General features: G+C 38.2%; 1 protein-coding gene across 1 annotated transcript; it reads right to left on the bottom strand.

Moving 5' to 3' along the window:
- Positions 1–1,014: 1,014 nt before the first annotated feature.
- vgll2b (vestigial-like family member 2b) lies at positions 1,015–11,549 on the bottom strand. The gene is made up of 4 exons (XM_079853268.1): positions 11,244–11,549; positions 10,288–10,594; positions 3,365–3,784; positions 1,015–1,851 (listed from the first exon to the last, which is right to left on the bottom strand). Exons 1-4 carry the CDS (start codon positions 11,328–11,330, stop codon positions 1,808–1,810), a joined length of 858 nt encoding a protein of 285 aa, XP_079709394.1. The 5' UTR covers positions 11,331–11,549; the 3' UTR covers positions 1,015–1,807.
- Positions 11,550–21,976: the final 10,427 nt, after the last annotated feature.

Raw genomic sequence — 21,976 nt, 5'->3', positions numbered from 1 at the left:
GTATCTGTGTCCTAAAAACCCAGACAGACAGATGACCATCTAACACATGATTGTCATTTAACAACCATATAACTTCCATTTAACAGCAATATAACTTCTTTCTCAGCCAATACTTTGCAGCTGGCCTGCAAATCCAAAAATGTGGTTGTTAACTCGACCCTTGACGCATATTATAACTTTGTTATTAGTTTCAGAATTTTTTCTATTCACACCATTTTTAAGAAACAACTGCAATACATGACCAGCAGAGGTCGTTTTTATCTCTTTATTTTTAGTGTGTGCGTGTGTGTGTGTGTGTGTGTGTGTGTGTGTGTGTGTGTGTGTGTGTGTGTGTGTGTGTGTGTGTGTGTGTGTGTGGTTCAGGTGGGTTTTTCCTACCTTATGGGGACCTAATTTGTTGGTTATAAATCATACTAAATTATGTTTTCCGAAAATGTAAAAATGCTGAAAGTTTTCTGTGATGGGTAGGTTTAGGAGTAGGGCTAGGATTATGGGATAGAATATACAGTTTGTACAGTATAAAAATCATAATGTCTATGGAAAGTCCCCATAAGACATGGAAACATGTTTTAGCTTCTGTTTTAGCTTAAAACCTGAATATAAATAGTCCCTGACAGACAGAGATTTTGCACCAGCTGGCTGTCATGTTTTATAGTTTTGGCAGGGGAGTCTTAGAGGAACCATCTATTCATGCACCCGTTTATAATTTCATCATCGGACAAGAGTGAGTTTGTACCCTACAACATCAGTGATAAGCCTGGAACATCTTTCCTTCCAGAGGAACATAAACACAGTATTAAATCTAGGCTTCAGGAGCTCATCGTTACCCATACAAAAAATGAATAATGGCTTTCCGTTCCTATGACTTACATTAGCTGGAACGGTTTCTTCGGTTCACAATTTGGATACCATGAAGACAAATCAGCTTTTTAATGTTCAACTCAAATCTGAGATATATAACATAACCATAAGTCTTTTTGAAATTAGTAATAGGCCATGACAAGAACAAGGCAACATGTTTAAATGCATGTTTAATAAGGAAATACAAACACCTTCTTGCATTTTTAGTCTTTTCATTTTGAATTCAATAAACATAAAAAATACACCACAAATGACTTTCCCCTTTTAACAACATCAATGTAATCTTTTCAGTTCTATACAGTGGTTGTTGGGAAATCATTTTATTTCACTCTTTTGGCGGTTTACTAATTCTTTGAAATCTCTCAAAGAGATTTTTTTATTTTAACTGTTTCACACCATGTTAAGAAAAAAAGAAAAGAAAAAAACAGCACTGGCCGTGAGTGTATTTTAATTGAAACACATAAATACTATTGTATATATAAATAATACTGTACATGAGAAGAAACAAATAATGCAAAGATACAATACAAACATATTGCTGCCATCCTTATTCAATCAATATAAACAGCCAGATTTTTAGGAAATGTATCATTCCATATACACTGCACCATGCGATGTTTCTTACGTCTCGACGTCCAAACAGAGAACCGAAGAGGGCAAGCTGGATTTTTTTCACGACAATAAATTAATTAAAAAAAGATCAAAAAGAGGAAAACGGATCAAAAACAGAAAGACCATGTCGTCTAGTGCCCCTGCCTCCCCCCAGGCGTTCTCTCATCACCCTGTGTTCATATCTCCATGGTGCACACAAATAGTCCTGGAGCGTGTTCAGAGCGTGTGCAGAGCTGGTGGAGAGCCGGTGTGCGTGGGGGCTAAAGAAACAACAGTTCGGCTACAATGGGCCAAACTGCAGGCTTTAATTGGATGGTCGATGAAGGGCTTCTCATTAAAACCAGTAGAGCTCCTTCCCTTTCTTGTGGTGCTGGAGACCTGCGGTGCAAAGCAGACATGAACACAAAGGCTGAAAACAAGGAGGACCCATACACACACACACACTCTCAATGGTGGCTGCAAACTCTCTATATAATAAGCACCAACAACTGAGGCCAAACAATCCATTTCCTGCCATTAACCTGTAGGGCATGTGGCTTGTTTGCTTTTAACATAATTCATGCACCTTTCTAAACGGAACATTCTGGAAACTTAATGGGTAATTGCTGGTAAACTCTCAGTTAGTTTGGAAAATAAAGCTCTGTGAAATGAAATGAAATGAATCTTAATTTTACAAACTGTAAGTTTACCTGCAAATTATTGAGCAAGTTTTCACAATGTTCAGTTTAAAAGAAAGTGTATGAAAAATAGTTAAAATGCTAAAGCTACAAAGGTAGAAGGTTGTTTTTTTTTAGCAGTTTTATGTATTATATTTATGTCTTAAATTAGGCACGTCTTTGGCATTTTAGGTACAGATTATTCTAAACAGATGTGTCCCTTTTTACACATGTGTAAGAAATACATTTGATAATGAATGATGCTGAAATATATATACACACACACACACACACACACACACACACACACACACAGATTTCTAGTTCCCAGCATGCTTTGCTTCTGACTGTTAAAGGAGAGTATTATTTAATGTTTTACTCAATATTAATATAGGGGGAGATCTGTTGGTGTTTAATGTTCTATTATTTTGGAATTTAAGAGGTTTGCTGGTATGTCTGAGTTTTTGGGGTTACCATTGTGCTGAAGAGTAGAGCCTGTGGTTCGGTTGACAAATGACCAAAGACTCTTTAAACTATAATTACTAAATTTTAAAGTAATGGTGCACTCTTCAGCACAGTGATACTCTTGGAGAAATGCTTTAGTACATGCAGGTGTGCTTGTGCTTTAGTATACTAGCTTGAAAATATGAAACATTTATAATGTAAATAATAAAAAAAAATATATATATATATATTACATTATATATTTCTCTATATATGTGTGTTTATGCTGCATGAGTAAATATATCTGCAATATATTACACATGCAGTACCATATCTGATCACATATACATCGATATATGAAGTGTATTACTGAATATAAAATTACATACATTATGATATATTAGTAAATATATTGTCACATATTTTTCCATATATGAAAAGTGGCAATTTCTTATTCAATATATTGTAATATATTAACACAATATATTATTCTGTATATTTGCAAATATACAGTTAAACCATTTAATATATAGGGAAATATATTTTCTTTTCATAAGGGTATACTATTTGTTAATATTGACATTTCTGATGTTGTGTCCCCAGGATTGGCATCAAACTTGTTACCATATTTTTCCCTTTTTAAAGTGATGAACTATTTTATAAATCAACATAAATCACAAACATAATCATAATTTCAAGAAGTACACTCTTCAGGGACACATTCAATTCTTCTCTTTTTATCACATTATCTTTTATTTTGTTGCTGTTTTGCCTACATTGGAACACCTTACCTGATTCCATGTTGAGAGCCAGACTCTGTGCCACTTCCCCAGGCGGAAGCAGCCCTGGCCATGTTGCAGTGGGTTCCAGCTTTCCCACTTCATAATGCCCAGGCAGCGTCGAGAGATGAGGCGGCCGGACGGCAGGCATCAGCAGAGGTCCATAGTGGGCATCCAGCCCGGGATTGGAGTACAGTTCGTGGAGGGGCCGTGGGGGGGGATAGGGCTGGCTTTGAGAGTAGCTCCAGGACTCTGATGGGTGTGGGTGAGCGTGTGAGTGAGGCAGACCGGGGTGCAAGGCCTGAGCGTACGGGTCCATAGCGTAGGTGGGAGCACCTATGGGATCACAATGGGGCCGGCTGGGCGGAGGGGGGTAGTTACTGTCCCAGAAAGATGGAGGGAAACTGCGCCGACTGCTTGAGGATGAAGCTTCTGATGGGGAGAGAAAAGAAAGAATGACAAAGAGAAACAGAGACCAAAGAGCATAATGTTATGTTTGCATGGACAGAAACTACATTTTTTATACGAATTTGTGGGGAGGATCAACTTCTTAAGGATGTACTGTCCATAAAATTTGGGGAGCTGTTGAGGTATGTCCCACACAACAAAATGTGTCTGGCACCCCTTGCTCAGTTAGCTAACAGTCAACTAATCAACAAAACATTTTTGTGGTATGTAAATGTAAAAAATTATGATTAAAAATGACAGTACAGTACTGTTCAGGGTCAGACACTAATGGGGGCTTGGGGCAAGAATGCTACCAAAGTTAATAAAAAATGCCTCTAAAATTTAAATTGGTGCACAAAATGGACCTTATGAGCCTTATTTTGTTTATTTAGATTTATAACACAATATAGCTAAGCAAATCATATGAGCAAGAGTGCTATTTTTTTTCAGATATCAGTATAATTGCAAATCTTTTTTATACAATTTTATATATTTTCCTATATAGATTTAATACAATAAACAGTTCAATGAACAAACATTTTTTATTAAGTGACTTACATTATTTTGGCAATGGAAATCGTTCCAAAAAAAAGCCCAAAACAGAACAGTTGTGCTTCTCTGAGCATTTTGTTCCTGAATTCAATGACACATTAATTGAATGTGTCACTGAATGGTTGAGTGAATGATTAAATGACACATTCATAAAGATAGTGGCTGCATCCGAAATCAAATAATACCCTATAGGCGAAAAACATGATGTGACGTATGTCCGAATTCAAAGTACTCATAAAAGAGTAGGCGAAAAGTACCCGGATGATCTACTTCTTGCAGAAAAATTCTCAAGTGTGCATACGATGGACATTTTACTCCTATGAGGCCATGGGAGAGGATATGTGATTCAATGTAATTGTAATTCAATGACTCACTCATTTAGACGGTGACTTACCGCGCAGCTTCCTTTCGATTTTAGTTTGATAAAAGTAGGCTATCTTTTTTTCATATTTCTATATTCAAAATTTAAAATGATAATCTCACAACATTATTTTATGCAATTGTCACAGCTTTATGGTGTGTCTTATTATTCTAATTGAAGTTACTCGTTACATTTAAAGGTAGGGTTCCTAGAGGCTAGCAATAGCAAGCTAGCTTTGAAAGCATGAGATCCCACCCTCCCTTCTCCAAAGCCACTCCTCCTTCAAAACACATGAAAGCAGACCGCAGAGTCTGCAAAGCGTCACAAGATGAGAGACGGCGTTAAATTACCTCATGTCTCAAAGCACATAACATTACAATAAAAATTAATGTAAACAACTTACAGAGCTCTTACTTGTACCACCTGACTGCTGCAGATTCATTTTGGCGTTGATAGTGTTAACATAGAGACGCATAAATCTGAGTCTGACGACATGAACAGCTCCGGGTAGTACGTCACGTGTTGCCATCTCTAACTACGTACACGAAATGGCATGTTGTTTTAATTCAGGAGGAACTGTAAAAGGCGGCTGTTATTTTTTTACTGCCTTACTGAACGCACTGATGACGTGTGATGTCTGCACAAGCAGGGTGCGCGGAGGTATGGAAATACATGTTGGCAGGTAGGTAGGACATTGTATCATTACATTCGGACCGAATGCAATTATTGGACAAATTTTTTTTGGACCTGAGACATTCACAGAAGATATACAGGTGCTGGTCATAAAATTAGAATATCATCAAAAAGTTGATTTATTTCAGTAACTCCGTTAAAAAAGTGAAACTTGTATATTATATAGACTCATTACATGCAAAGTGAGATATCTCAAGCCTTTATTTGTTATAGTTTTGATGATTATGGCTTACAGCTTGTGAAAACCACAAAATCAAAATCTCAGAAAATTAGAATATTACATGAAATCACAGTAATTACACAGTGATACCATGGTCATTGAACCAGGTTTTGGTTCTTTTGGCAGTGTGGGCAGGTGCAAATCCTGCTGGGAAATGAAGGAAGCATGAAGTGCTCTAAAAATGTCCTGGTCGACGCCTGCGTTGACTCTGGATTTAATAAAGCACAGTGGACCAAAGTCCTCTTTTCTGATGAGAGCAAATTTTGCATCTCATTTGGAAACCAAGGTCCCAGAGTCTGGAGGAAGAATGGAGAGGCACACAATCCAAGATGCTTGAAGTCCAGTGTGAAGTTTTCACAGTCTGTGTTGGTTTGGGGAGCCATGTCATCGGCTGGTGTTGGTCCACTGTGCTGTCCACTCAACGCAGCCGTCTACCAGGACATTTCCAGAGCACTTCATGCTTCCTTCAGCAGACAAGCTTTATGGAGATGCTGACTTCATTTTCCAGCAGGATTTGCACCGGCCCACACATTGCCAAAAGAACCAAAACCTGGTTCAATGACCATGGTATCACTGTGTAATTACTGTGTGATTTCATGTAATATTCTAATTTTCTGAGATTTTGATTTTGTGGTTTTCACAAGCTGTAAGCCATAATCATCAAAACTATAACAAATAAAGGCTTGAGATATCTCACTTTGCATGTAATGAGTCTATATAATATACAAGTTTCACTTTTTTAACGGAGTTACTGAAATAAATCAACTTTTTGATGATATTCTAATTTTATGACCAGCACCTGTATGTACATGTTTTAACAAACTTCTATTATTGATTGCTATTAGGATGTGAAGAGAGTTTCAACCAGTATAACAAAAAAGTGTGATATGACATTCAATAAGGTTAGAGAAAATATTGTTCTTATAAATGTGCAATAATGCCCTTGGGAATCTGTTTAAGAAAGTTTAATGAAGTTCAATGGAAAGTTCATTTCTATCATTGCTACTGTTGTTATGGTGACCTCCTCAGGCAAATATGCCCTCTGTTCACTAGCATCTCTTCAGGGGGCTCTGACTAACTTGTAATCTCACGTCGGTGATTACTGAAATGTTGTGTGAACACCATTGAAACTTCCTTTGGAGTGTTCAAGCTTTAATAAGAGGGGTCAGACCCCCCATAATTTGCACGCTGATGTCAGTTAGTTATCATATTATTATAGGTTAAGCTGAGATGACATTTCTCTGAGTCTCATTTGTCCACATATAAGGCCGTTGCACCTTAGACTCTCAGGTCAGGCTTGTCACATGATTTCACATGATTTCCAGCCCCACGCCCTCAGATGTCTTTCTGATTGAATCATATGGTGTTCCATTTGCTTCTAAAGAGCTTAGCACACATCACAGAAATACACACAGCCACATGAGAGAGATGAGAGACGGAAAGAGAGAGAGGGAGAGAGAGAGCTAGAAAGGACTAAGAAAACCCACTAAAGATATACAAAAGAAGAGGTCAAGACAAGAAAATTGGTTTGACTGAAGAAAAACAGACATGTTTGACTCACATCTTTTGCAGTGTTTCGCACATGACATGTTAAAAGTTAAAAAGAAGTTCTCTGAAACAGAAAACCAACAGTTGTTATCCCTAACCGTGCCAAACAGATTATTTTTTGCACCCATTGCTGCCACTTGTGAACTCAAAACCGCAGCTCAAGAGCTTGCTTTTTTTTTTCGTTCCACTGACCTGCATTCTGTGTGAATGGCCCCTAAGACAGTCTCTGTCTGTCCTAAAGGTCTATATAAGGCAGAAGTTTAAACCTGGAGAACCGCATGTGGTTTTCTTCTACAGTCATGCCAGTTCCACAACACCTCCACAGACCTGCAGAACCCTGTCTCTGCTCGTGCCCTCACCTGTTGTTTTTACTAACCCTCTCGCCCCCTGTAACCCCTCGTAGAATGTGGAGGGAGGGGTGAAGTATGTTTTTAGCCGTTACTTTTATATTTAGAATTCTTCTGAAAAAAGACACCGGTGATGTAGTCGTGATCAGAGGAGGGGTGGACGAGCTCCTCATAAATCTGACACTTGGTATTGTGAGCTGTTTGAACGCGATACGAGCTCGAGCCACTGCGCTTACCGCCACGTATAAACATAGTATCTGTTGGGAGGCAGGCAGTGTCTGAGAGGCTAGATGAAGATGTCACAGGGAGGGAGGGAGGGAATATACCAAAGGTTCATTAAGGTAAACACACACATTAAGCACCACCTTGCATTGCAGACACTTGTGTGATCTGGTATTCCACAGGCTCTGCACGCTATCTCACTTGGCGGCACAAAAGGGGCAGAAAGTAAAAGACATTTGTGACTAATTGTGACTATACGACATTGTCAGTTAGCTCCTGTCCACCCAAAAAAATAAAATTCTGTCATTTATTCACCCTCATGACATTGTGAGCTCATATGATTTTCTTTCTTCTGCAGAACGCAGCTGTTTCAGCTGTTATTGTCTTTCATGCTGCCCTTTTAGTAGTTTGAAACTTAGTGACTTTAAAAAGTACATGAACTGAGAAATTAAATTTGATCTTTTGACATGTAAAAGGTAGGGGTGTAACGATAGCCTCATGTCACGATTCGACACATATCACGATACTGAACTCACAATACGATTTTATTGCGATACTCCAAGACATATGATAAAAGTTTAACAAAAAATGTACTGTTGATTAAAATGCTAGATTTGGTATTACATTGTGGGTGTAAATGAATAGGCTAGGACTTGGTGCTGGTAACCCAATGCACAGGACAATGGTGACATCAGAATACAAATATTTATGATTCTGAAGCTGAAAATACAGACTTATTTTAGATGAATATGCTTACACACTGTCACTGGCTAGATATATTTAATAGGTCACTTTTTACTGGCAACATAAGACATTTGGCATTATCAGGACCCACAAATATCCCCCCATTGCATTATTATACATTATATTCAACATTATACTATATAGTAGTTTAATTTAGTACTGACACTAAAACTCTGAAAACTTGAATTTTAATCTCACACAGTAATTTTTATTTTGGGTGAACTACACACAATAAATATTCTCACTATCCACGAAACATAGTTGCATTTTTTGTATTATACATAATGATATATTGTGACACGATATATTGTTACTCCCATAGTAAGAGGTCACTGTACTATTAAAGGGTTAGTTCACCCAAAAATTTTAATTCGGTCAGTAATTACGCACCCTCATGTTGTTCCAACCCCATAAAACTTTTGTTCATCTTCGGAACAGAAATTAAGATATTTTTGATTAAATCTGAGAGCTGTCTCACTCCTCCATAGGCTTCTCTGTAATTGAAACTTGCCAGCCCAGAAAGTTAGTAAAGACAAAGTTCAAAATAGTCCAAGTGACTACAGTGGCTCAACCATAAGTTTATCAAGCGACGAGAATTTTGTGTGCAAAAAAATTAAAAAAATAACGACTTTCTTCAACTATTCATTTTCTTCTGTGTGGGCCTCTGAGTGAGTTCACGTATAACAGCGCAGCGCTTCTGGGTTGTACGTCAGAACGTAGGCTCACTATTGGCCAGCATCACACGCATCACACGCATGACCAGCGTCGGTCATGTGTGTGACCGACTCAAAACTTCCTCATTGATCCAAAAACAACTTTTATTAAAACCAAGCTCCGAAAACAACTCGTTTCGGATTTTGTCACATTATGACATAATAGTGAGACGATAGACCACCTCTGCAGAATCAGATCAACACCTATTTCTACATCATCGCATCTTTGGCCCCATCCATTGGTGCATTATGTAAGGGATAATGCCCAAAGAGGTGTCCATTAACAGAAATTAATGGACGACGCGAAGGCGTGAACCGTCCAACACGAAGCGGAGGACGGTTGCTTCCGCGAAGTCCATTAATTTCTGTTAATGGACACCTCGAAGGGCATTATCCCGCTTATACCATGGTCACTTACGAAAGAAAGAAATATTTAATCAATTAATAATACTTTAATGTGTTTTAGAGTAAAAATCGTGAGGGTTTTTATTTATTAAGTCGAGCGCACTATTTAATATCTCCCGTATACAGGCGTTGCCAAGCAACTTGGCCACAGCGACCCGACCGCAGCAGTTGATCAGTGAGTTTGAGCCAGCGCAATCATTTAGAACTGTCATCAGGCAAATGGACGGGACGCCTTTCCTAGGTGTACATTATCACTTTTTAACTTACACCCTCCAGCCAATCAGAATCGAGTATTCACCCAGACCATGGTATAATAAGATATGAAGGAGAGAAGAGAGGTACAGGACCACTGGACTAAAAGTAACATCACCTTGATCCTAATGCTAGGAAAGTGGTTATTTATTTTCAACTATGTGAATGTCTCAGTAGAGCATTATTTGTTTGTTCGGTACATTTCACTGTGGATTCTTTGGTAAATTATGGTACGTTTACATGACAACAATGTACTGAAAAACTGAAATGTGCAATGTACTAAAAACTGAAACACAGTTTGAGCTGAGATTGCTTAGCTGAGATAATTTGTGCATGCAAATTATATGCAGTGATTTTAAATTTCTTTTCTTGTGCCTAATTCTTGCATCTGTCTCAGATCAAACCGATGGACTCTTTTGCCACACTCTCACCTGTGCTGGGATCGCTGTGCCTCTTTTTGCCCTCGGCCTCCATGTAGGTGCTGAGAGCTCTGGAGAAGTGTTCATCCACCACGCTGCTAATGTCCCCTTGGTAGTAGGTGAAGAGAATGCATCGTGAGCTCAGATATTCTGCCTCCCCGACCTCCTTGTCCTTCGTAGCCTCCTCTACCTGTCCGGACAAAGGGTATGGTGATGGGGACGGACCCCCCGAGCTGGAACTTCCAGCAGAAACCGGGACCCCAACGCTGTCCATCAGATCCCTGCAGCGAGATGACGGGCTTCTCAGACCAAGGGGTGCCTAAGAAAATGAAGTAGTTGTGAACCATTGTGACACATTTTGTTGTGTGTATGTCTGACTGTGTCAATGTTTATGTTTGTGTGCCTGAACCGTGTGATTATCAATCTATATGTAAGAGTGTATGCAATTGCAATCATATATAAAAGATATAGGTAAGACCAGTGCTTGTCACACAGGGAAGTTACATTTTGAATAACTATGTTTCAAAAATCCAGTTAGGCCAATGCTTGTTTTCTCTGCAGTCTCTATTAAATTAGAATTAAACTCTCTTAAATTAGGATTATTTTTGTGAATTCTATCCTCAAAATTAAAATTAATATAGCTATATACTCAAACAACATGCCCAGAGCAAAAGGTCAATGTGTTCAGTGAGCTGAATCTTTTTTAGCTGTTTTCTGTGCATTAACGGAAATGTTCAACTGCTTTTAATAGCCAAGACTTGAAGGTTTGCGCCTATACTGAGAAATGGTCACTGGAGTGTGACAACATGCCCCGGTCTAGTCGACCTCACACACACACACACAGCAAACACATTCGTCATATATACAAAAAATAAAAGTGAGGATAAAATACGCAAAATCTTGCATGTTTAATTTAATAGTAATTTAGCAATGCATTTTACATATGCATTGCTGGGAAACGTGCTTACCGGTAAAGTGCTGATGAATGCTGAAGCTTTGTGCGCGTACGGTGCGTAATGACCATAAGCCGGGTACATAACATCCAGACAACTCATGATAACCCGCTCGCTCCTCTTGGCTCGCAGGCAACGGAACAGTCGCTCTCTGTTTCACGTGCTGAAGCAGAGAAACGGGTAAGGAAAGTCAGGTAGGACAGTGCAACATCTCGGTGTCGGTAAGCAGAGCGCGCGGAGACTGATCAGTGGTCCAAGGTGACGCACACCTGACAGCTGCGCTCGCGGGACTGTGGTTTGGTTTATACCACAGAATGTGCCCAACACAGAGCTTCACATGACGACCCCTCCCACCCCACCCCAAGACCCCCGACAACCATCTAAAATCTAACTGCGTGGTCCACACAATGCAGAGCACGTCCGTGAGTTTGGGCTACTGCACAGATAACATTCATGCCATGATTGATGGTCAGAGCAATTACGTGATGGATTTTGAATATGTGCAAATTAAATACAAAGCATTTTTCTATAACACAAATTTAACATGCATATAGGCCTACAGGTTTAAAATGATAGCAGAGACATAAGTGTTAAAAAAACATTTTGTTAGTTTGTCTCAAACCTTGATGTATTCCCATATGTTTCTCCTAAAAGTTAAAGTTATTTAGAAATTAATATGTTTTTGTGTGTTAATTAGGGGTGTTACAAAGTACCCCAAAGTTGTAACTCTGTGAAAACATAGGCATCAGTTTAGATTTTATTAAATGTATTTTACTTATATTATTATTTTACATTGTGTAATCATATTTTTCAAAAAAAATAATACTTGTAATAATACAATAAAAATAATGATAAAAATAAAATATATTAATACATGTAAATATAAAATAAATGCATATTAATAATAAACTAAAAAAATAATTAGAAATATTTTTATGTTCTTAGGGCAGTGCTAATTCTAAAATTCTACAAAAGAAAAGAAAAATAAAAGTTTTCAAGTCACTTTTTAAAATTTCATTTGATACCATCTGGTTAACTATAAAACATCATGTAGTAAACTTAACTTGCTGCGCTGAACATTGGAGGTATTTGGCTGATTCTCAGGGTGGCACATTGGTGTGAGATATAGACTAGACACCCAATCCATACCAGCACTTCAGCAAAGAGATTCCTCTCAAATCTAGCTCACATTATCACCTTCACTTAAACAAACTCGAGGTCAGTCAAACACGCACCCATAAATATTGTCTCTGTTCTAGTTTAGATTAATATTCCAAATCAAAGCTGTTAATGCTTTATTCAAGAAGGAACTTCCTCCAGATCCTGCTCTGTGAACTGTTTTAGATATTCTCTCAGATATTAATATGTGCACATTGGCTCTTGAGTGCCAAGGAGTTTTCTGACAGACATTCTAGAACGTTAAGAGAATCGTGTGGAATATTTGCAGAATTTCATCCAGCAGTGTTAAACAGAGAGGAATGTCTCTGAAGTGTTTGCTCAGGGTCGACAGAGGCGATGTGTGCCAGAACTATGTCAGCTTCAATTGACCAATATACTCTGTCTAATATGATCGGTTTCAGACCAACTGTTTATACCATAGCTGTGTTTTTTTCCCTTCATTTTTAATAAACTCTGAAACAAAAACAAATATACAAATCATCTAATAAAATGAAAATATTATACAAAAATATAATAAAAATATAATAATAATAATAATAATTAATATTATTATTATATTATTAGGTAACGCTTTAGTTAAGGGTCCAATTCTCACTATTAACTAGTTGCTTATTAGCATGCATATTACTAGGATATTAGCTGTTTATTCATATTTTTATAAAGCACATATTAATGCCTTATTCTGCATGACCATATTCTGCATCCAACACCTAAACTTTACTACTACCTTACTAACTATTAATAAGCAGTAATTGCGGGTTTATTAAAGCAAAAGTTATAGTTAGTTAGTTTACTTGTGAGAATTGGACCCTCTAAAGTGTGTTCTATTATTATTATTATTATCATTATTATATTAAAAGGAAACGTACATTATATAACAAGATATTATTCATTGTTTAAACAGGTCTCATCTATACTGTCACATATTTTTGATCAGTACTAAAACTAAAGAAATCACTTGCAGAACTTCATGCAAATGCATTGTAATGATTTGTACAAACGAAACCGTTAAAATATACTCGTACAATTATGGAGTACATTTACGGGAATGAGAGACACGGACACTTGAGACAAAGTTGGATCAAGCTCCACACTGCTGTCATGAGTATGCTTAACTATTCCCTGCTGGAGGTCAAGAGGTCTGAGACTATTAACCTCTCATTTTACATGCATTTATAAGACTTGTTATCTGAATGCATTCTGGAGTCATGAACATGCTGTTGCCCATAATGTCTGTCTCGGCTGAAGCACACTGTGAAACTTTACTCGCATTGGTGTGTTTTTTTTTTGGGATACAGGGTTGAATGATGCAATGCCACAGGGAAAGGGGTTGAGAGCTTCAGCGTGACGGACAGCTGCTCCTGACGACACGCAGCACAGGGTTTAAAACAGACTCTGCACTATGACCACATGAAGGAAGAACCATTTATATTAATGGCCATGACCGATTGCTCTCTCTCTCTCTCTCTCTCTCTCTCTCTCTCTCTCTCTCTCTCTCTCTCTCTCTCTCTCTCTCTCTCTCTCTCTCTCTCTCTCTCTCTCTCTCTCTCTCTCTCTCTCTCTCTCTCAAAGTCTTCCCAGCAACACATATCACTCTCTCCTTCCTTTTTGGAACAGTAAGTCATTTGTCATTACTAAGAAAACAGGTTGTATGACTATATGCGTGCGTGTGATGTCTAGCCCAGTCTGTATCACAATCTCTGAGCCACAGCGAATGACCCCTGATGTTCAGTTCTGAGTGACCAAACTAGGGAACAGAGAAGAAGGATGACTCCCCCCTCATTCCCTACTCTCTCTCTCTCTCTCTCTCTCTCTCTCTCTCTCTCTCTCTCTCTCTCTCTCTCTCTCTCTCTCTCTCTCTCTCTCTCTCATTCCATTTCTATTTATTCCTGTTTCATTCACTTTCCAGGACCATCTTCCTAAGACTGTGCGTTTTTGTGTGTGTGTGTGTGTGTGTGTGTGTGTGTGTTTGTGAACGAGCAGAAAATAAACACTGATTGCATCATTGTTTGGTTTAGACCCTTGATGCTAGACCAATTCTCTCAGCCATAAAACTAAACTGACAAATCAGTCAGGTGATCACAAGGATTAAAATACCATGTTAAACATATTGCAGGATTGTATTAATATGAGCAATAAAATCACTGATAGTTTTTCATGTTCTACAATACTTTCAGATTCTCTTAAAGCTTGTTTTAACTGCTATGAAATACTTTGTCCTGCATTGTGACATGCTATAATAAAGAACATTTCTAAAACATATGTAAACCAAATATTTATATTTTTTTGACAATTATTTATGCAAATGTGTTCATTAATACAGTTGGGTGAAATAAAGTTGATTGGATCTAATTGCAAGCAGTTAAAAGGTAAATGAACATCAGGTGCAAACTATAATCAAACAATGAGTAAGGAAACCAACAAGTGGGAAAAAGGGGAAAAAACAGCAAAAAAAAAAAAAACTTATAGTAAACCTCAAACAGATAAAACAGATAAAACAGAAAAAGGTTTTATGTTTTGTTAGTTTTAGTTAACTATAATTGTCAGTGTTACTGAAGAACAGGCAACAGGAACAATGTTCTCAGGTACTTATTGAAGAGATTCAAAGAAACAGCCCAGGTAAATATCACAGCATGGTGAAAGGCACTTGAATGACTTAACTTAACAGTTCTTTGTCTTTGCAGGATGACCCGGGACTTGTTAGAATGGATGCAGTCTGAAGATGAGGATGATGATGACAGGCAGATGATCAGACGGGGAGTAAGACAACTACATGTTTATGCAAGTCCCAGGTGATTAGTGACAGGTGTCAAATCAGTACTCGAGTGAGTTTGAATGAGGAGGCGGAGTTACAGGGTCTGAAGTTACGGGGAAGTTACACTGAAAGGATTGGCGCAGAGAGTTTTGGGCGTACTCTGCTCAGGGAAGATACCGCCTCCAGCTGTTTTTGTGGCTATGGCAATCTCAGCGTTCTCAGGAAGCATCCTATCTACTGGATCTTCCTCTCCGTCTGCCCATTCGATCGTGGATGGTAGCCGGATGTTAAACTTACTGACTCACCTAGGAGAGAGAAGAATGCTCTCCATACTCTGGATATGAACTGAGGTCCTCGGCCCGAGACAATGTCCTCAGGTAAGCTGTAATTGCGAAACACTTGAGTGAACAGAGCCTCAGAAGTCACTATAGCCAATGGTAATCAAGGGGATGAGGCGGCATGGCTTTGGACAATCGGTCCACGACCATAAGGATACAGGTAAATTAGTCAGAGGCAGGTAGGTCCGTGATGAAGTCCACTCCTAGGTGTGGCCAGGGTTGGTGAGGAATGGGCAGCAATTGGAGTTTCCCTTCAGGGAGATGGCATGGTGACTTGGAGATGGTGCAGGTGGTACATCCTTGGACAAAGCGATTGACATCCTGAGACATGACCACCAATAACAGTTGCGGATGAGCAAGAGGGTTTGTTGACTGCCTGGATGTCCAGACCCCAGGGAATACCGAGTCCATGAGGGACAGCCAAGAGCAAATGGAACATAAATCTATCCCTCAGGACCTTCCGCCAAAGCAGATTCAGTGTGGGTGGCTTCGACGATCTGGTCGTCCAGGTCCCATTGGATAGGACAGACGATGGCGGCTGGAAGGAGGATGGGCTCTGGGTTACTGTTGGATTGATCAGGTGCATAAATACGAGAAAGTGCATCAGCACTTGAATGGTTTCATGGATGGTTCACCCTCTCCAGCCAGTGACGTCATTCTTCCAATCAAGCTTGATAGTGAGATGTTCCCATGTTACCAATGTCATGATTCTGCTCCGCCGGGGATAACTTTTAGAGAAAGGCACATGGATGTGGAGTTTTGGTGGGTCAACCCACCGCTACGACAGCACCGCTCACCCATTTTGGAAGCATCGACATTAGTATTCAAAACCTTACAAAAACGTACAAAAACCTCAAAAGCTTTCAATGACTTAAGTAATTACTAGTAAGTAATCTTTTTTTTTTTTCACTTTAGAATACTGATCCAAATAATTAGTAATTCTTCGGAAGGATTTGGTTATACTTTAGTCATTAGTGGGGGGTGAAACAATTTTTTAGTTACTGATTAGTAATCAACTACCAAATTTGACAAAGCACTAAGTATACTTACTAATTTGTTAATCAGAGTTTCTTGTTAGTTAATAGTGGTTACAGAAGTTATTCATTCTAAAGTGTTGCCCAATAAAGCTGACTACACAATGAGTCTCTTATTTATGTAATGTCTGCAATTTGTTAAAATGAGAGGATTTGTGAGCAAGCAGAACTGAGTGGTGAGTGGACTCTAACTTAAACACCTCTGATTGGCCATTGTGTTCAAGAGGTCAACAGATATGCTTTTGATTGGCTACATTGCTTAATACTGCAAAAACAAATTGTAAATTTCCCCTGGCCACGAACTTGAGACTATAGCGTGGAATTTTCTTGTTCAATCGACTACATGCTGCTTCTTCTGATTACTTTTCAGAAGCTTTGCACTAAACCTTACCCAGCTTTACACACGCTCCACCTATGCCCGAATTGAATTTAATTCCTAAAAATAAATACAAAACCCTCCCAATACCACTTGGACACTCAACCATTTATATAAGGGGCCAGATTTTGTGAGGGCCCTGAAACAACAGCCTGCATTTAGGGCCTGATATGGCTCATCACCAAGCGGGTCAGGGCTGGAGGTTATAGTGTTGTTTGTCTTTTTCAGCTATAGCTCCATGTGTGGCATACAGTTGCTGCATAAGCACACACACACACACACACACACACACAAGTGTGTGCTGTCTGTTACCACAACAAAAGCCACAAGCAGTCTGATTCCGCACTATAATCAGAGCTCTAATGTTTGTTTAATTTTAGCTCCAAATTTTTTTACTGTGTTGCATCAGATAAGAGGAGGGACTGAAGATGCTTGATTGTCATGTAGGATTATCTCAAGCTTAAATCTGGTTTCAGACTGAACAAGAGCATCGGATGTCCAGTTATGTTCGATTTTACCCTTGGTGCATCTAATCATAATTTAAACTATTGCAATTATGAATATGGGGTTTAGTATGACTCTTTATGTAAGAAGGTCATTCCATGCTTTTGAAAGTCCAACATTATTTGTAAACCCATTTTATCATTATGCCTAATTTACTTATTTTCTTAAAGCAGGGGAATAGATGGATTCTACCTTTAACACAACTCAAAATAAACCTTTTATTGACCTTTAACCCATAGGATCATATTTTATTTTTATGTTTTTAAGACAATTATCATCACAGCTAAACATTTTATTGCCTTTTAACTTTAAATTTTAAACCTTTAAATTGTTTATACTATTTATTCATATTCTTTTATATTATTTATATTATATAATTTATATTATATTATTTTATTATTAACCCAAAGCTGAAATAAAGCTAGAAAAAAACTGTTAACTTAACTTACTAACTGTTAACATGAATGCTTAATTGTGCCCAAACAAATGGACTGTCCTCCTCTCTCAGTAGTATTTATCTCCATCAAACACTTTCTCCTTGGGCCTGTTTATTAAAAGCTAACCCACTCAGTATGGATAGTACGTGAACAAGCAGCATGGCTGAAGTAACTGACGGGTGCTACATTCCCCCTTTGGCAGCCTGGAGTGTCCCAGCGATGTAGACAAGCAGCTGATGTCATCCTGTGTGTGTGTGTGTGTGTGTGTGTGTGTGTGTGTGTGTGTGTGTGTGTGTGTGTGTGTGTGTGTGTGTGTGTGTGTGTGTGTGTGTGTGTGTGTGTGTGTGTGTGTGTTTGTAAAGGGCTAGCAGGAGATTGTCACCCTGCTGTTGAACATTCCTGTCCCACAAGCACAGGAGGGCACTACTGCCCCCAAAGAAAGAAAGAAAGAAAGAAAGAAAGAAAGAAAGAAAGAAAGAAAGAAAGAAAGAAAGAAGAAAGAAAGAGCAAAAGAGAGAGAGAGAGAGAGAGATTAACTGACTGATTGAAGAGAAGATGCGGTTACAAAGCTGTTGTGTCACATGCTCCACCAGCGATAATTTACTTCGCCGCAGTCAGATGTTGTTGGTGCCTCAGAATGCCAGGAACTCAGATGAGTTCTTTTTGCACGCTAAGATGATCACTGGAACTCAATGTTAAAGGGCAATGTTAAATGTTAAATTCAGCATAAAGCATGTTGTTATTTAGTCTAATTAGGGAATTCCATATTACTGGATCTATATGAATGCTGTGCTGTTTTGAATTATGGAAATTATTTATTTCATGTGCATTTCACATTTCAGATTAAGAGTGATTTATTCAGTGATGACATCATGGAGTTCACAGCTATTTTTATTGGCCAATAAACTAGTAGATCTGCCCTCGGTTACCAATCAGAGAGGGTTTAGGAGAAGAAGAAAAAAACCCTTTCAACCAGACTTCCAAATCTATGTAAAATTATGTAAGAATTCTTGGATCTATTTTTCTCTGTGATAACAAGGTCATTGCCCTGCCAACCCCACAACTCAAACCAAATAGTTTATCCAATAATTTTCCATCTCTTATTTCTCACAGGGCCCTATAACATGGGACACTAACGTCACCCCTGTGCAATGTCAGTGTGGGACACTCTACTCAGATCAGTGCCATCCATTTTAAATATAAAATTCACTTGTCATCGACCTGCCATGTGCATCAGTGATAGGCATAGCTGACATCACAGCCATGTGACAAATGTTAGACATTTTATGTCATGGACAAATTACAGAATTTGTAAGCTTGTCTTTGAAATTAATTAAATGTGGAAAAACGGGGGTTTTCTTTAAAACCAAAACCATGTGAATATCTCAACTATTCACAAATGTCAGTAACATTATGCAATTCATGACGTTGAATACAAATTATTATATGCATTGTGCTAGGAATTGCAAATGTGACACATGCATGTGTTGTTGTGAAACTAACAACTTCATTTTTCTTCCTCTTTTCGTGGTCATTCAGTTACAGCTGGGAAAAAACATTCTGTTCTATAGCAACCTATAGATGTGAACCTATAGATTCCTATAAAATGTGAGAGATTTTCCTTGTTTGCAAAATATGACCTATTGTCCCACAACAAAACAGAATCCAACAGACATTTCCTCTTTTCTACTGTTCTGAAAATAAATGTTAAAAGGGTTTAAGTATAACTATGGGACATTTGGTATACTTTGAATTTTGTGGCTGGATGTGTTAGTCTCAATTTGTATACCAAATGCTATATTAAAACCAGAGAGCTAATTATTTACTCTGTTAAGAATTCACTTGACCACAAGCCCTTTTTCCATCAGAATAACCTTAAGATGTGACGCTGACCAAATAACAGGCAAGACCGAAGCTTGAAAGATTTTTAGAAAACAGGTCTCACATCTCTAAATAAATTCCAAGGTGAGATGAAGCTACTAATGAGTTGTTTTGACAGTCTTAGGCTCACAAATTGGATCAATACACATTCAGTAAATGGTCAAGCCACCATCTTAATTAGTCGTTCGTGTCATTCATGTCCCTCTTTGCAGGTTTTAACATGTTAATTTGTGTGTGTGTGTGTGTGTGTGTGTGTGTGTGTGTGTGTGTGTGTGTGTGTGTGTGTGTCAGCTTTGAGCTGCAAGTGCATAGGCCAAGTGATATTCCTGGTGGGCCAGAGGATTCTGTTCCTGTTGCAAATGCCAGACGTTTGATTTTTCTTGAACGTTCTTATAAGAAAAAAATCTGTTATCTGGGTGTGCACTCATACTGTGAGACCTGTGATTTCATGGTGATAGTGTTGAGAAACGAGAAATTCTACATGGAACTATGCCAATAAAGAACCTTTATTTTAAGACTGTACAGTTTACTGATTGCACTATTCTTATTTTACATAGTTTGCACTGCTTTCCAATACAGTTGTACAGTTTGCCTATTAATTGAATTTAGAAAAATAGAAAGGTAAGGCAGCTATTGTTACATTTCTGGCTTTGTGTGGATAATGGCAGTTCATTACTTGGTAGATCTCACAAATGCTGCTTGCCACCCTTCCCGTGTTCAAACTTGACACCTTTAAAGGTAGCCTACTATAGCATATATTTCCCATGTTAATAGTAAAAAAAAAACAATGTATCCTATTTTTCGGTTAAAAGTGAAATGAAGTACATCGCCCTTGAAAAGAAAGCATAAAGCAGTATGCAGGCCTATTGAAGTAGCCTACGTTTGTTCCACGTCTGCATTGAGAATTGGCTTTGTATTGGACAATGTAGGCCTACTGATTCAAATGAATGTGCTCCATAATAATGAGGACATCTACTGGCCTACAGGTGTCGGTGCAGAATAGTATTATTGTGGCTTTCATAGTGCTCGCGTCATCATAGTTCATCATAGAACACTAGCACACAAATACAATGTAAACTTATTATATCAACACAAACGATATCAGATTGTATTGATTTTTGTTGTTGTTGTTATTACCTTCAACCGCCAAAGACTATGAAAGCTTGTTTCCGCCACGGAATAAAAAGATTTTTATCTCACAATTATAACTTTTTTCTTGCAACTGCGAGTTTAGATTTCGCAATTCTGAATGAGAACTAATTGCATGTGTTTTAATGGAGGCTTATTTAGCTACGCCACAGAGTAAAAAATTAAATAAATAAAAAACGACATTTATCTCGCAATTCTGACTTTTTCCCCCTCAGAATTGCATGATAGCCTAAACTAACAATTCTGAGGGGAAAAAGCAATTACCCTTTTTTCATTGTTGTAATAGGCTAGGTCTATTCTGTGGTGGAAACAAGCTTCCATAAAAACACATAGTTCTTTCATTAGAACTATTGCGCAGTGGGAGCTTATAAGAGTAGGCTAGCCTATATCCACTTAAAGTTAATTGAGATATTTTCACTTTTGTAAAATGTTCGTGTCTTCTTGATAGCCTAATTCAAGTTCTGTAATTCCAGGATGCATGTTTTAAACTGAGACAAACGAACTATAGCCTATTCATTCCATTTTTCAGGATAAGTCGTTGCGTATAGGCTATACGACTTATCCTGATATGGATCTAAGATGGAACGAAAATAATACAAATTTGTCAGGATAGACGGTTGAAATGTGTAGGCTACTTATAGTGCCTGTGTAAATAGCCTAAATTTATAGTCAAGAACTTAATTGTTAAAAAATGATTGTAGTTAATTATTTGAAACAATTATTTTATATAGCCTATTTTACTGTCCATTTTGATTTACAGGTTTTCTACATTGTCTAAATTTCTAGATTAAAATTTCAAATATTCTCCCCTGGTTTCACAGATTAGTCCCAGACTAAAATGCACGTTGTAGCTGTTTTAACTGAACTTGTATTGACATATGACACAATATGCATTGTTTTGTCTCAAGATGCACATCAGTAATGTAATGACTACAACCTAAAGCACATATTTATTAAAAATCCAAAGAAGATTTCCCCATCACGGACATACACAACCTCCTCCTCCTCCTCCTCGCCGTGTAGCGGCGCTGTCCTGCCGTGGATGAATGTGCGGCGGCCGCTCGGCCATGTTAAAGTGTGGAGGAACTGCAGCCC

Source organism: Squalius cephalus (assembly GCF_949319135.1).
Source record: "Squalius cephalus genome assembly, chromosome: 20".
Classification (NCBI taxonomy): Eukaryota; Metazoa; Chordata; class Actinopteri; order Cypriniformes; family Leuciscidae; genus Squalius; species Squalius cephalus.
The sequence above is the reverse complement of the archived record's forward strand: the minus strand, read 5'-3'. Positions and strand labels throughout refer to the sequence as shown.